This window comes from Periophthalmus magnuspinnatus, chromosome 9 (genome assembly GCF_009829125.3).
Source record: "Periophthalmus magnuspinnatus isolate fPerMag1 chromosome 9, fPerMag1.2.pri, whole genome shotgun sequence".
NCBI classification, from domain to species: Eukaryota; Metazoa; Chordata; class Actinopteri; order Gobiiformes; family Gobiidae; genus Periophthalmus; species Periophthalmus magnuspinnatus.
The window spans coordinates 3,813,159-3,827,442 of NC_047134.1; the positions used below are offsets into that span (position 1 = coordinate 3,813,159).

General features: G+C 47.1%; 1 protein-coding gene across 1 annotated transcript in view; it reads right to left on the bottom strand.

Annotated features, from left to right (window-relative positions):
* Positions 1–2,659: 2,659 nt before the first annotated feature.
* Positions 2,660–14,284, bottom strand: part of prdm6 (PR domain containing 6) — a 129,447-nt gene continuing 117,822 nt past the window's right edge. Inside the window, exons 7-8 of the mRNA XM_033972061.2 lie at positions 6,916–7,092; positions 2,660–2,779 (exon numbers count right to left, since the gene is read on the bottom strand). Of these exons, the coding sequence (XP_033827952.1) occupies positions 2,665–2,779; positions 6,916–7,092 (292 nt within the window). The 3' untranslated portion in view covers positions 2,660–2,664. The remainder of the gene's footprint in view (positions 2,780–6,915; positions 7,093–14,284) is intronic.

A 14,284-nucleotide genomic window follows, 5' to 3' on the forward strand; every position in this document is an offset into this window, starting at 1 on the left:
CTGCCCCAGGCAGACAGGAGACAAACTTCACTCTTCATCATATGATACCAGTAAACGTATGTGTATTGTGCTTCCAAGTGCTTCCTGCTTCCTGTTACAGACCCCAAGAGTTAAAAACAATAGAAAGTCGTCCTCATTAAAAACATGCATCTTCATAACAGAACAGAAGTCCTTCAAAATAAGAGTGAAGCTTGATCCTTTCAAAGTAAAAGTGCAGGAGCAGGATATGAGCTGCATAAATAGACGTTTTATTTTATACATTTTCAGTTCAAACTTTGGTCGAACTCAACTTTGGCTTCGTCGGTTGTCTCCAGACCCGGGTAAAGCTTCTTGAGGCTTAGTTTTGGTTGGTTCCGGGTTCAGAGATTCTTTGGAGTTAGTTTCAAAGTGTCTCTCTCTGTACAAGGCGCCTCTTTGGTTTGGGTGAAAAAGTAAAAGCCTTCGGTTTGAGCAGGTTTGAGGCTGTGAGGGTCAGACAGGTGCAACAGGACAGTTCCACATCTGCAGTTTAAAATGACATGAGAATAAAGCTGCACTATGGAACTTTTCTGGTGAAGAGGCTGGCACTTGTTTGTCTCCATGGAGATGTTATTGTTTTGTAGAACCGCAAATAATGATTATTTTAGCAGTCAACATGTTTAGAAACACATTTTGACCAACTACTGGTAAACTGGTGACTGAAAACTTGTAACCACAGACTGTGTAAAGAAGTGAGTGTGACGTCACCACAGAGTTCAGCTCCAAACGAAGCTCATCGAGGCCAGAGCAGTTATAGCATCTAATCTGGAGCCGAGATCCGAATTTGGAATTCCGTCAGTGAGCACCATGGCAACCAAAGAGAGCCAATCCCCCCTCGGTGATCATTGTTTCGATTAATCAATTAGTTGTTTAGATTTTAAATACATTTGATTGAGTATATTTACAGTAAAAGTGGTTGTTGATTAAAAACACATTTGACACATTTCCTGTGTCACAAACCTCTTCTCTGAGCCCACGGCTCTGGACTCTGTGTGGTCCCCAAGGCGATTAAGCCATGACTAAATTCAATATTTGATTAGTTGTGATTAATCAAAGCCCTACGTTGATATTTCGATGTAAAAATGCTGGTGTTAAAGTGTTTGTTAGAACAGGTGTGTCACTCTGTTTAGTCCAGATTAGCATTGTCTAAATACCATTAGGATTATTTTTATAGACTAGTCACGATTAGACAACGAGCCTGTTCCACAGTATGACATTTATCTCCATGGAAACAACCAGGTGACGCCAGCAGACCAAATTACAGGTCAGATCTGTGTAGAGGCGATCCCATTCAGAGTAAGTGCAGGATTTCAGAGGTATTTGTGAGCAATATAAACACCTGTAATTGGACAGATGGAGATAGACATGTTTAATGCCATACTGTGGAACATTCCAAACAAGTTGATAACATCTCTATGGAGACGAGCAGGTGGCAGACCTTATACCAGAAAAGTTCCATAGTGAATAGTGCAGTTTGTTTTTCCCGTCAAAACCAGTGTGTGTTTTGTTTAGTGTCAGTCTTTTGCTTGGTGGGTCTGAGGAGTCTCGGTTTTCATTATACCTGCTCCTCCTGCTTCAGTTCAGAGCAGAGTTTTGGTTCATTTTTGTTTTTTTGGTTTGTGTAGACGCTCCGTGGACGTTGCTGCAGACATGTAGTTCTTTGGTGTCACCAGGAGGGGTCAGTGTGGTGTTTTTTTGGTGTTTTTGTTTTGGGTTTTACATTTGGTTTAGCTTTGGCTGTTTCTGAGGCTACAGGCGGCGTTCACGTTCTAGAATCTAATGATGTCATGATCTCAGATGGAGGGCGGGGCATATAGAGACTGAGCTGATGTCATCAACATTCCCTGGGGGTTTTATGCTAACTGTAGGCACTGCTCTGTCTGAAGCTCTGTTCCTCAAGTTAGTCTTTAATCTGATCTTTGTTTTAACATAATCTGACCAGAAAGAGCTGACTTATCTGAACTACGACACGTGATCAGAGGCTCCTGATCAAGAGAACACAGAGCTCTCAGCTCACGTGTTGTAGTTCAGATAAGTCAGGTCTTTATGGTCAGACTGTGTTAAAGCAAAACTGACAGAGCAGTGCCTCCAGTTAGCTTCACCCCCCTAGGGAGTTTTGACTACATCAGCTGCAAAGTATCAGCTCTGTATAACTCTATGGGAGATCCTCTATTTTTAAATAATCTTACAAATCTTCAGTCTTCTCATAATTAGTTTGTAATCAGCTCCACAAACTCGTCATATTAATCTTCCGTCTTAAAGTCTTTTGACGACTCTCACGTCTTTGACCTTGAATAATGGCTCCACAAAATCATGTAACTTTTGTTTATTTAAACTGACAGAGAAGAGGCTGAACTTTGTGCCAGTTTTTGTTTCATGTGGATAGGCCCAGTGATTACACAGATATTAACCATGAACCAGGTCATCTGCATCTGACAGTTACACAGAGAACTCCCCCTGAGGACCTGACCTCTGACCTCCAGCTCAGGTTAAACTAGAGAGATTCTACAGTGTGATGAGGACACGTGAACGCAGCCTATAGACTCTGTAGTTCTTTGGCGTGGTCAGCAGAGGTCAGATGGAACCGTGTGATTGGCTGGTTGGTTCAGCAGAGGTCAGATGCAGCGTCCTGATTGGCCGGTTGGTTCAGTCGACCTCGATGGACTCGGAGCTGTCGTTCATTGGTTTACACTCATTGGGGAGGCGCTGGTGACGGCTCAGCTGAGTGGCCTGAGTGAAGCTCCGATCACAGCGCTCACATCTGAAACAGACACGAGAGAAACAGTCAGAAAGAAAAGAACGCTCCTCTGACCCTCTGCTCCATCTGCCCAGTCCTATTTGGTCCTGGTTTAGTGCTGGTTCGTCCTGGTCCAGTCCTCCTCTAGTCCTGGTTCAGTCCTAGTCTAATCCTGGTCTAGTCCTGGTCCAGTCCAAGTTTAGGCCTGGTTCAGTCCTGTTCAGGTCTGGTTTAGTCCTGGTTCAGTCCTGGTTCAGTCCCGGTTTAGTCCTGGTTCAGTCCCAGTTCAGTCCTGGTTCAGTCCTGGTTTAGTCCTCGTTTAGTCCTGGTCCAGTCCTAGTTTAGGCCTGGTTCAGTCCTGTTCAGGTCTGGTTTAGTCTTGGTTTAGTCCTAGTTCAGTCTTAAATCGTTCTTTTGATCTTGGTTGTGGTCAGACCTTCTCATTGACCCATAAAAACCAATGCACTGCGATGTGATCAGTCTGGACTAAACCAGGATTACAACCGGACTAAAGCCTGTGAAGTTCTTTAGGCCGCGCTCCAGTGGGTCCGGTCCCGGGACCTGGACTTGAACCCGGTCTCTGGTCTGGTCTGCTCACAGGAGCGTGTCTACAGTCATATCGATCTGATGTCACATGTTTCACACACGGCTCCAAATGAAGCTCATCGAGGCTAGCAGTTATAGCAGCTAATCTGGAGCGGTCTGGAGTCATTCCAACCGCTAGTATCATAGCAACCAAAGAGCCAATCAGGAGTGAGGCTGCTGAAGGTAACATCCCTTCCCGCCCACACCACTGGTTTAGTAACGCTGTCAATCAAACATGTTGCTAACACTAGCTGGAGTGACCTTGGGGAAAGAAGGCACCTCACTCGTCTGTTATTAATGTTCATATTGTGATTTACAGACACAATAGTGAAATTAAAACCCCAGGATCATGTAGAGGGTTAATGCGAACATTTAAGACCAAAATAACGAGTCTGACAGCAGCAGGTACAGAGAGAGGGACCACATTTTTTACACAGAAAGTGAATGTGAGCCAGAGTCGATGGAGCTGAAGTACGCACATGCTCACTTCCTGTTTGAAACTTGGCGTCTAGCAGGTTAGCCATGTCCATTTACATATACAGACTATGCTCACGACTCGAGAGAAGACTGGACCTTTTTTTAAATGAACTTTTACTATCACTCTGATGTTTTCGCTCTCATCATAAATGAGTTTAAACGTCCCCGGTCTCATCTGGGCTCAAGTCTCACATGAAGTACTTTCAAGATTACACACTGTTTTATTTTTAATCTTATATTTAGATTTACAGTAGAATGTGATGAATGAAGCCTGGAGGGGCCGGGCGTGTCCTCAGAGGTCACATAAACAGTATGTGTGTGTGAGATGGTCAGATCTGTCTCGTCTTTTTGGAGCATTTCAAACATTTAACAATATAAACAATACTCTTCATGAAGAGCTCAGGGTCAGTGGTTTAGACCTGGTTCAGTTCTGGTTTAGTCCTGGTTCAGTCCTGGTTTAGTCCTGGTGTAGTCCCAGTCTAGTCCCGGTTCAGTCCCGGTCTGGTCCCGGTTCAGTCCCGGTCTAGTCCTGGTTCAGTCCTGGTTTAGTCCTGGTGTAGTCCCGGTCTAGTCCCGGTTCAGTCCCGGTCTGGTCCTGGTTCAGTCCTGGTCTGTCTAGTTCTCTCTGCTGATACAAAGTGCCTCTGACAGCTCTTTAAACTCTTCCTTTTTAAAGATTGGAGAAATGCGTTGGAGCCGCAGGGACCGTAACTCGCTGACGGGGGCGCTCTCTGCCCCGGAGCATTGTGGGTACAGCTGAGGTCTGTGTGTCTGAGTCGATTGGAGCAGATTAAAATGTAATGACGAGTGTCCCTGATGAGAAGAAGCCATTATCGTCTGACAAAGACACGAAAGACTGAAGCCACCACACACACAAGGAGCTGAAACGCACAGCTACAGAAAGTCCTGACCAAGTCCTGGTTTAGTCCTGGTTTAGTCCTGGCATGGTCCTGGCCTAGTCCTGGTCTAGTCCTAGTCTTATCCTGGTCTAGACCTGGTTTAGTCCTAGGTCAGTCCTGGTTTAGTCCTGGCCTAGTCCTGGCCTAGTTTTGGCATAGTCCTGGCCTAGTCCTGGTCAAGTCCTGGTCGAGTCCTGGCATAGTCCTGGTCGAGTCCGGGTCTAGTCCTGTTCTAGCCCTGGTTTAGTCCTGGTTTAGACCTGGTTTAGTCTTGGTCTAGTCCTGGCCTAGTCCTGGTCGAGTCCTGGTCGAGTCCTGGTTTAGTCCTGGTCTAGTCCTGGTCTAGCCCTGGTTTAGTCCTAGTTTAGACCTGGTTTCGTCCTGGTCTAGTCCTGGCCTAGTCCTTGTTTAGTCCTGGCATAATCCTGGTCTGATCCTGGTCTAGTCCTGGTCTAGCCCTGGTTTAGTCCTAGTTTAGTCATGGTTAAGTCCAGGTTTAGTCCTGGTCTAGTCCTGGTCTAGTCCTGGTCTAGTCCTGGTCTAGTCCTGGTCTAGTCCTGGTCTAGTCCTGGTTTAGTCCTAGTTTAGTCCTCAGGATCCCCGTAGAGGATCTGGAGGAAGTGTCTGGGGTGATGGAAGTCTAGGAGTCCCTGTTTAGAGCCACTGAAGCAGAAGAAAACAGATGGATGGAGAATCACCTCTTTTATGGCATCAAAGTGTCACTCGAGAACAAGCAAAAAACACAACCTGTGACTCTCAAAATCTGCAAGAAACTTTCCACAAACAGAAGCCCAAAGTCGATAAAAAGCAGCAGACTTGGCAACTCTGGTTTGCAGGTTGTGCCTCTGGTTCACTGTGGTTAATGAGCTCCTTTATAATCCTCTCAGAGTCACTTCTGTCACATTATCACATTATCAGAACATGTTTAATCTGCTCTCCAGCTTCATTAGCCGCTGTTAGCTTGTGCTGCTGCTCCAAGAGCGAGAGCGGGGTCAAGGGTCAGGGGTCACAGGGCGCCCTCATGAATAAAACAGGAGCCAAACTGAAATAAAACCGGGATTGATCTGAACAGAATCTGGGTCAGGTTCAAACCAGACCTCAGGGACGGGTTTTAATGAGACCAAAGACCAGACCAGAAACGTGCGAAAAATGAAAGAAAGAAGAGAGAAGGGAACCTTCGGCTCTTTTATGGGATCCAAATCTTTTGGATCTGTTCATTTCAAAGAGCCATTCAAAAGACTGGCTCAGCATAAAAACAAAACTGTGATTCGGTTCCACGTTCACGTTAAGGATCCTTATGTTGCAGTCATACTCGGAGATCAGGTTTTTGGACATGATGCCTGGAACTTCGCCATCTCGGAATTTGTACTTGAAAAAACGACAGCTAAAATATGGATCGTACTTTTGTTATTTTGCCTTTAGTTCCTCCTCCTGTCCACCCGCTTCTTTGAGGCTGCTCCTGCACTCTGAGCCTCTGCAGTTATAAATGTGCTATTATGCTAATGTTATGCTAATGTTGCTAACGTGTACTCAGAGCTAATGTCACGAAAAGCAGATTCACTGTAAACTGTAAACTGTTCATGTGGGAAGTGTCCAGGCTTTATTTAGTCTAAACTGTGAGATGGTCGTTGTTTTTTCCAATTTGATGACGGGAATTCTGTCATTCTGAGATCCGACCTCCGAGGGCGAATGGAACGTAAAAATAAACCTCAATCACATTTACATGAACATTTGATCACATGACTGATGTGTAGTCCTGATAGGTTTAGTCTTGGTTTAGTCCTTCAATCCTGGTCCTGGTTTGGTCCTGCTGTGGTGTTCGTTGTGTGGTCACCCATGGTTACTTACTTGAAGGGTTTCTCTCTGGTGTGCGTGCGGATGTGGATAGTCCTGGTCCTGGTTCTGGTTCTGGTCCTGTTTCTGGTCCTGGTTCTGGTCCTGGTTCTGGTCTTGTTTTTGTTTGTTGTGTGGTTACTCACGGTTACTCACTTAAGGGTTTCTCTCCGGTGTGCCTGCGGATGTGGTATGTCCTGCTTCTGGTCTGGTTCTGGTCAGGTTCTGGTTCTGGTCTGGTTCTGGTCTGATTCTGGTTTTGGTCTGGTTCTGGCCCTGGTCCTGGTTCTGGTTTGGTTCTGGTCTAGTTCTAGTCTGGTTCTGGTCTTGTTTTTGTTTGTTGTGTGGTTACTCACGGTTACTTACTTGAAGGGTTTCTCTCCGGTGTGCGTGCGGATGTGGTTGTTGAGGGTGGTGGCTCCGGCGAAGGCGCGGCCGCAGTATCCGCACTTAAAGGGGCGGTCAGACGAGTGAGTGACCACGTGGTTCCTCAACTCCGACGGCTGAGAGAACGACTGAGAGCAGTGACCGCACTGGTACGGCCTGGACACAGGAGAGACAGAGGAGACAAGGGAGACAGGAGCGACAGGAGAGACATGGGAGACAGGAGAGACAGGCACGAGAGGGGAGACAGGAAGGACAGAGGAGACAGGAAAGATGGAGAGACAGAGGAGACAGGAGAGACAGGGGAGAGACAGGAGACAGGAGAGGCAGAGAAAAAAGGGTTAATGTGAGGAGGGGAGATATGGTGACCTCTGGGGGTAAGAGCAAGAATTACATCAACTTTTTATTCTTTTAAAGAGGGGGTATTTACTTCTGTGGGGTATTAACTGTAACATATAACATATTTAGATCACTATGTTTCCTTTCATTGTTTTTAAAATGCTATATTTGCCCAAAACAACGTATTGACATGTTTTTTAAGTTTCACTTTTTTTTGATGCTCTGAGATTCCCTTTGCTCTCTCTGCTAAGTCACTCCCCCTTCAGAGCTTGCCAAACATAGTGCAGCTTTAAGTTCAGATGATGAGATTGAGTCTTATAAAGATGAATGAACTTTAGAAACACGGAGGAGCTTTATGTGTTAACGCTTTCTCCCTCCCTCTTTTTTCGTCTTCCTTTCTTTCTCCCTCTTGTCTCTCTCCTCCCTCCGGCTTTCTTTTCCTCCTTCTCGCCTCCCTCCCTCTTCTCTCCCCCCTCTCTCTTCTCTCTTCTAGCCTCTATTCTCTCTCTCCTCCTCCTTGTCTCCTCCATGTGTCTCCCTCTTTTCTCTCCTTTCTCTGCTCTCTTCTCTCCTCCCTCTCCCTCCTCCTTTTTTCCTCCCTCTCTCTCTTCTCTCCCTCTCTCTCCTTCCTCTCCCTCCCTCTCTCTTCATTATCAGTGAGTGTAATATCTCTAGTGTGAGTGCTCCTGTTTCACAGCCCTATTTATCATTTCACTTTCTCTCCCCTACACCCTGATCTCTCGCTCCCTCCTTTTCTCCTCTATCTCTTTCACACCCTTACACCTCCTTATATTCTCTCTTATCTCCCCCTTTCCTCTCTCCTCCCTCTCACTTCCCCTCTCTCCCTGAGGCTACCTCCTTACTCTCTCTCCATCCTTCTACCACCTCTCATTACTTCCTCTCTTCTTCCTTTACTCCCTCCCCTGCATCTCCCCCATTCTCTCTCTCTCACTTCTCCTCCCTCCCTCCTTCCCTCCCTCCTTTCCTCTCTCTGTATTCTTTTGTTTTCTCTGTTGTAATTGTTCTTGTACCATATTAACCACAAGATCGACCCGATAAGAGACGAGCAGAGAAGATGTGCTCCGAGTCCTGGTTTAATCCTGGTTCAGCCCTGGTTTAGCTCTAGTTTAGTCCTTGTTTATTCCTTGTTTAGTCCTGGTTTAGTCCTGATTTAGTCCTGGTTTAGTCCTGGTTCAGCCCTGGTTTAGCCCTTGTTTAGTCCTGGCTTAGTTATGGTTTAGTGCTGGTTTAGTCTTGGTTTAGTCCTGGTATAGTCCCGATTTAGTCCTGGTTTAGCCTTTGTTTAGTCCTGGTTCAGCCCTGATTTAGTCCTGGTTTAGCCTTTGTTTAGTCCTGGTTCAGCCCTGATTTAGCCCTTGTTTAGTCCTGGTTTAGTTCTGGTTTAGCCCTGGTTTAGCCCTTGTTTAGTCCTGGTTTAGTCCTGGTTTAGCCCTTGTTTAGTCCTGGTTCAGCCCTGGTTTAGCCCTTGTTTAGTCCTGGTTTAGTCCTGGTTTAGCCCTTGTTTAGTCCTGGTTCAGCCCTGGTTTAGCCCTTGTTTAGTCCTGGTTTAGTTCTGGTTTAGCCTTGGTTTAGCCCTTGTTTAGTCCTGGTTTAGTCCTGGTTTAGTCCTGGTTTAGCCCTTGTTTAGTCCTGGTTCAGCCCTGGTTTAGCCCTTGTTTAGTCCTGGTTCAGCCCTGGTTCAGTCCTGGTTTAGTCCTGGTTCAGCCCTGGTTCAGTCCTGGTTTAGTCCTGGTTTAGTCCTGGTTCAGTCCTGGTTTAGCCCTGGTTCAGCCCTGGTTTAGCCCTGGTTCAGTCCTGGTTTAGTCCTGGTTCAGCCCTGGTTTAGCCCTTGTTTAGTCCTGGTTTAGTTCTGATTTAGCCCTTGTTTAGCCCTGCTTTAGTCCTGGTTTAGTCCTGGTTTAGTCCCCTGGGTGCAGTGTTTCTGTGTATTACTCATATGATAGAGCTGATAGTGCAGAACAGCAGTGTCTGGAGCAGTCCATTAGAAAGAGCCCAATACGTGTGCCCCCCCAGGACCCCCTCACCCCTCTTACCCCCCTCGCCCTCCCCCCCCAGGACCCCCCTCACCCCACACTATCTCTCCTCTGCAGACAGATGAGGGGCGCTGGTATTTCCAATGAGTCTGATTAAAGGTTCTATTAAAGTCCCTGTTCCTGATGTTCACATGAGTCTGAGTCCAGCACAGATGTGGAAACAGATCTGGAGGCCAAAGTAAGTCCTCTGTGAGCTGTCTGCATCTAAATATGAAGCGGTTTATTGTCCGGGAATCAGGAAGGGTGCGCTTAGCATGCCAGTTGTTGTTAGCTTTGGTCTCTGTGCTTATAAAAGTGAAAAGTGCTTATAAACTCATCATGGTGAATAATTGGGATGCTCTGAATGTTTAAGGTAAGTGAGGAATAACTTTGGACGACTGCAAACTGTGGTTCAGTCCTGGTTTAGTTCTGGTTTAGTCCTGGTTCAGTCTCTATGATGGATGTGCGGCTGCAGTGAGGACCCCTGGTGGTGGAGAGGGGTCAGGGTTCGACTCCCCAGATCAGAGTGTTACCGCAGCAACAGGCACACCATTCCTCTATGTCCCAGGGAGTGTCTTTATTTAGAGCAGAGACGATGAGGAAAGGGAGGGCATCTGACACACAGGAAGGAGGATGGGAGGGCATCTGACACACAGGGAGGAGGAAGGGAGGGCATCTGACACACAGAGAGGAGGAAGGGAGGGCATTTGACACAGGTTTAAAAACAGAGGCAGAAATCAGAAAGACAAATGTGTTATAAAAATATCTGTGTTCTGTTTGTGATTAAAGTGGAGCAGCTCAACTCCCACCTGAACCAGGACTGAAACAGGACTAAACCAAGACTAAACCAGGGCTGAACCAGGACTAAACCAGGACTGAACCAGGGCTGAACCAGGACTGAACCAGGGCTGAACCAGGACTGAACCAGGACTGAACCAGGACTGAACCAGGGCTGAACCAGGACCGAACCAGGACTAAACCAGGACTAAACCAGGACTAAACCGGGACTAAACCACGTCTAAACCAGGACTAAACCAGGACTGAACCAGCACTGAACTAGGTCTAAACCAGGACAAAATCAGGACTGAACAAGGATAAAACCAGGATAAAACCGGGTCTAAACCAGGACTGAACCAGGACTGAACCAGGACTAGACCAGTAATAAACCATAACTAAACAAGGACTAGAACAGGACTAAGCCAGGACTAAATTAGGACTAAACCAGAACTAAACCAGGTCTAAACCAGGACAAAATCAGGACTGAACAAGGACAAAACCAAGACAAAATGGGTCTAAACCAAGACTGAACCAGGACTAAACGAGGACTAGAACAGGACTAAGCCAGGACTAAACCAGGACGAAATCAGGACTAAACCAAGACTAAACCAAGACTAGATCAGGACTAAACCAGGGCTAATCTGGGACTGTCCCAGGTCTAAGATGAGTGTAAACCCAGTCTAAACAGAGTGTATCTTAGTCCCTGTTGTTCAGTTAAACCCGTTCTGAACCCAGTCTAAGACAGTGCACCTGAGTTCCTGTTGTTAAACCTGTTCAGCGTTAAACCGGGTCTAAACACAGTCAATACCTGGTCTAAACCCAGTCTAAAAGAGTGTACCTGAGTCCCCATTGTTGAATTAAACCTGGTCTAAACCCAATTTAAACCTGTCTTAAACCCGGTCTAAGCAAAGTGTACCTGAGTCCCTGTTATCCAGGGACTAAAACGGTCCAATCCCGGTCCAATCCCGGTCTAAACCCGGTCTAAACCCGGTCTAAGAGAGTGTACCTGAGTCCTTGTCATTGAGTTGAACAGGTGAACACAAAACGTCATGAATCAGACTGACCCGTGTTCAAAACCTACTGTACTTGTTTAGACTTTTTATCCTTTTTTTCCCCTAGTTTTTTCCTCGTTCTTCCCCTTGTTTTTTGTGTTTTTTCCTGCTCTTCCTCGCAGGAGGGCTTTTTCTTGTTTTTTTCTCATTCATCCCCCTGTTTTTGTGGTTTCCCACGTCTCCTCAGGAGGGCAGTGCCTCCTTCAGCGCTCTGTCGTTCACATTTATTAGCAGCATTTTCTATGAAGCATCATCGATCGTGACTGGACCAGGACACGTCAGGAAGTAATTTATGCAGCTGAGCAGAGCACATTACACAGACTTATTGTTTATTATAGACCAGAGAGAGAGGGAGGAGAGAGGGAGGAGAGAGGGAGGAGAGAGGGGGGAGGAGAGGAGAGAGGGGAGGGGTGAAGGAGAAGAGAGGTGGGGGTAGGGAGGGAGGAAGGGAAGAGGAGAAGGGGGGGAGAGGGGGAGAGAGGGAAGGAGGAAAAGAGCGGAGAGGGGGGAGGAGAAGGAGGAAAAAGGGGGGCAGGGAGGAAAGGAGGAGAGAAGGGGAGGATGGAAGGACAGGAGGAGAGAGGGAGAGGAGGACAGGGGAGAGGAGGAGGAGAAGGGGAAATGAAAGCGGGAGAGAGGAGGAGAGGGGGAAGAGAGAGAAGGAGGAAAGAAGAGTGGGGGGACGGGAAGACGGGGGAGCAGGAGGAGGATGGGGAAGAGGAAAGGGGAAGAGAGGAGAGAGAGGAAAAGAAAGGGGATGTTAGATGAGAGAGTTAAAGATGAAGAGAGCGAGAAGAGAGAAATGAGGAAGAGAGAGAGAGAGATGAGGAAAAGAGGAGGATGGAGAGCAGGGAGAGAGGAGGAGTGGGGGTATATAAATGCAAATGCCTCTTAAACGTCTGTGTGTCTGAGACTAAAGCCCATAATGAGACTAAAGAGGAAGTATACAAACAGTACAACAACCAGGACTGAACCAGGACTGAACCAGGACTGAACCAGGACTGAACCAGGACTGAACCAGGAGTAAACCAAAACTAAACCAGGACTAAACCAGGACCAAAACAGGACTAAACCTGGACTAAACCAGGACCAAAGCAGGACTGAACCAGGACTGAACCAGGACTGAACCAGGACTGAACCAGGACTGAACCAGGACCAAAGCAGGACTGAACCAGGACTGAACCAGGACTGAACCAGAACTGAACCAGAACTGAACCAGGACTAAACCAGGACTGAACCAGAACTGAACCAGAACTGAACCAGGACTGAACCAGAACTGAACCAGAACTGAACCAGGACTGAACCAGGACTAAACCAGGACTGAACCAGAACTGAACCAGGACTGAACCAGAACTGAACCAGAACTGAACCAGGACTGAACCAGGACTGAACCAGGACTGAACCAGAACTGAACCAGAACTGAACCAGGACTGAACCAGGACTAAACCAGGACTGAACCAGAACTGAACCAGAACTGAACCAGGACTGAACCAGGACTAAACCAGGACTGAACCAGAACTGAACCAGGACTGAACCAGGACTGAACTAGGACTGAACCAGAACTAAACCAGGACTGAACCAGGACTAAACCAGGAGTAAACCAAAACTAAACCAGGACTAAACCAGGACCAAAACAGGACTAAACCTGGACTAAACCAGGACTAGACCAGGACTAGACCAGGACTAGACCAGAACTAAACCAGGACTAAACCAGGACTGAACCAGGACTAAACCAGAACTAAACCAGGACTAGACCAGGACTAAACCAGGAACAAACCAGGAACAAACGAGGGCTGAACCAGGACTAAATTAAAAAGAGGACCTGAGCCATAAAAGCAAGATTCTATTTAACGAGTTATATAAACATAAGGCTTTTAGATCAGATGCCCTGCCTGTATCAACAAACAGGAAATCAGAAATAAAAGTATTATTGTAGGGTTTTTTCCAGATCTAGTCTAGGTCTCAAACAGGATTACAACAAGTCTGGAGTCTTGTCCGGGTCTACTCTGGGTCTAGTATGGGGCTAGTCCGGGTCTAGTCCGGGTCTAGTCCAGGTCTAGTCCGGGTCTAGAGGACTGTATGAAGTCGGTCTCTTGAGTCTGGACATAAATCACTGCAGAAATTCATCAATAAAATCAATGATTCTCCAACAGCTCTGCACCGGGTCAAGCCCACACCTCCACTGCCTATCTCCTACCTTCTACCTTCTACATCCTAACTCCTACCTCCTACATCCTCACACTGCCTCCTCTGCACCGGGTAAAGCCCACACCTCCACTACCTCCTAACTCCTAACTCCTACCTCCTACATCCTCACACTACCTCATAATGCAAACTCACAAAAAAGCCTGGGACTCCAACTTGGAACCTTCTCGTGGTGAAGCAAGAGTGCCGCTGTGCCGCCGTGCCACATCTATTCCCCCGTCCCTCTTTCCTTCTCCTCTTACTTCTCTCTCTCCTTTCCCCCCTCACCTTGCCTCATCTCTCTCAGTGGTCTTTCTCTCTCATCTTCCTTTGCCCCCCTCCCTCTCTTTACCCTTTCATTTCACCTTCCTCTTCTCTCTCTTCACCTTTCCTTTCGCTCACCTCCTTCTCCTTCCCATCTGTCTCTCCACCCTTCTCTCTTCTTTCTCTTGTCTGTCTCTTTCCCCCGTCTCTCTTATCTCCTCTTCTCCTTTTTCATCCTCTCTCTCTCCTTTACCCCCCTCCTCTCCTCTCTCTTTTATCCCTCCCTCTCCTATCTCTGTCCTGTATCCCTCCCTCTTCTCTCTCTTTTATTCCCCCCTACTCTCTCTTTTATCCCTCCCCTGTCCTCTCTCTCTTTTCTTCCCCCTCTTTTATCCTCCCTCTCTCCTCTCTCTTTTATCCCTCCCTCTCCTATCTCTGTCCTGTATCCCTCCCTCTTCTCTCTCTTTTATTCCCCCCTACTCTCTCTTTTATCCCTCCCCTGTCCTCTCTCTCTTTTCCTCCCCCTCTCTTTTATCCCTCCCCTATCCTCTCTCTTTTATCCTCCCTCACTCTCTTCTCTCCCTCTTTTAACCCTCCCTCTCTTCTCTCTCTCTTATCCCTCCCTCTGCTCTCACTTTTACCCCTCCCCCTCTTCTCTCTCTTTTATCCCTCCCTGCCTCTCTTCTCTCTCTTTTATCCCTC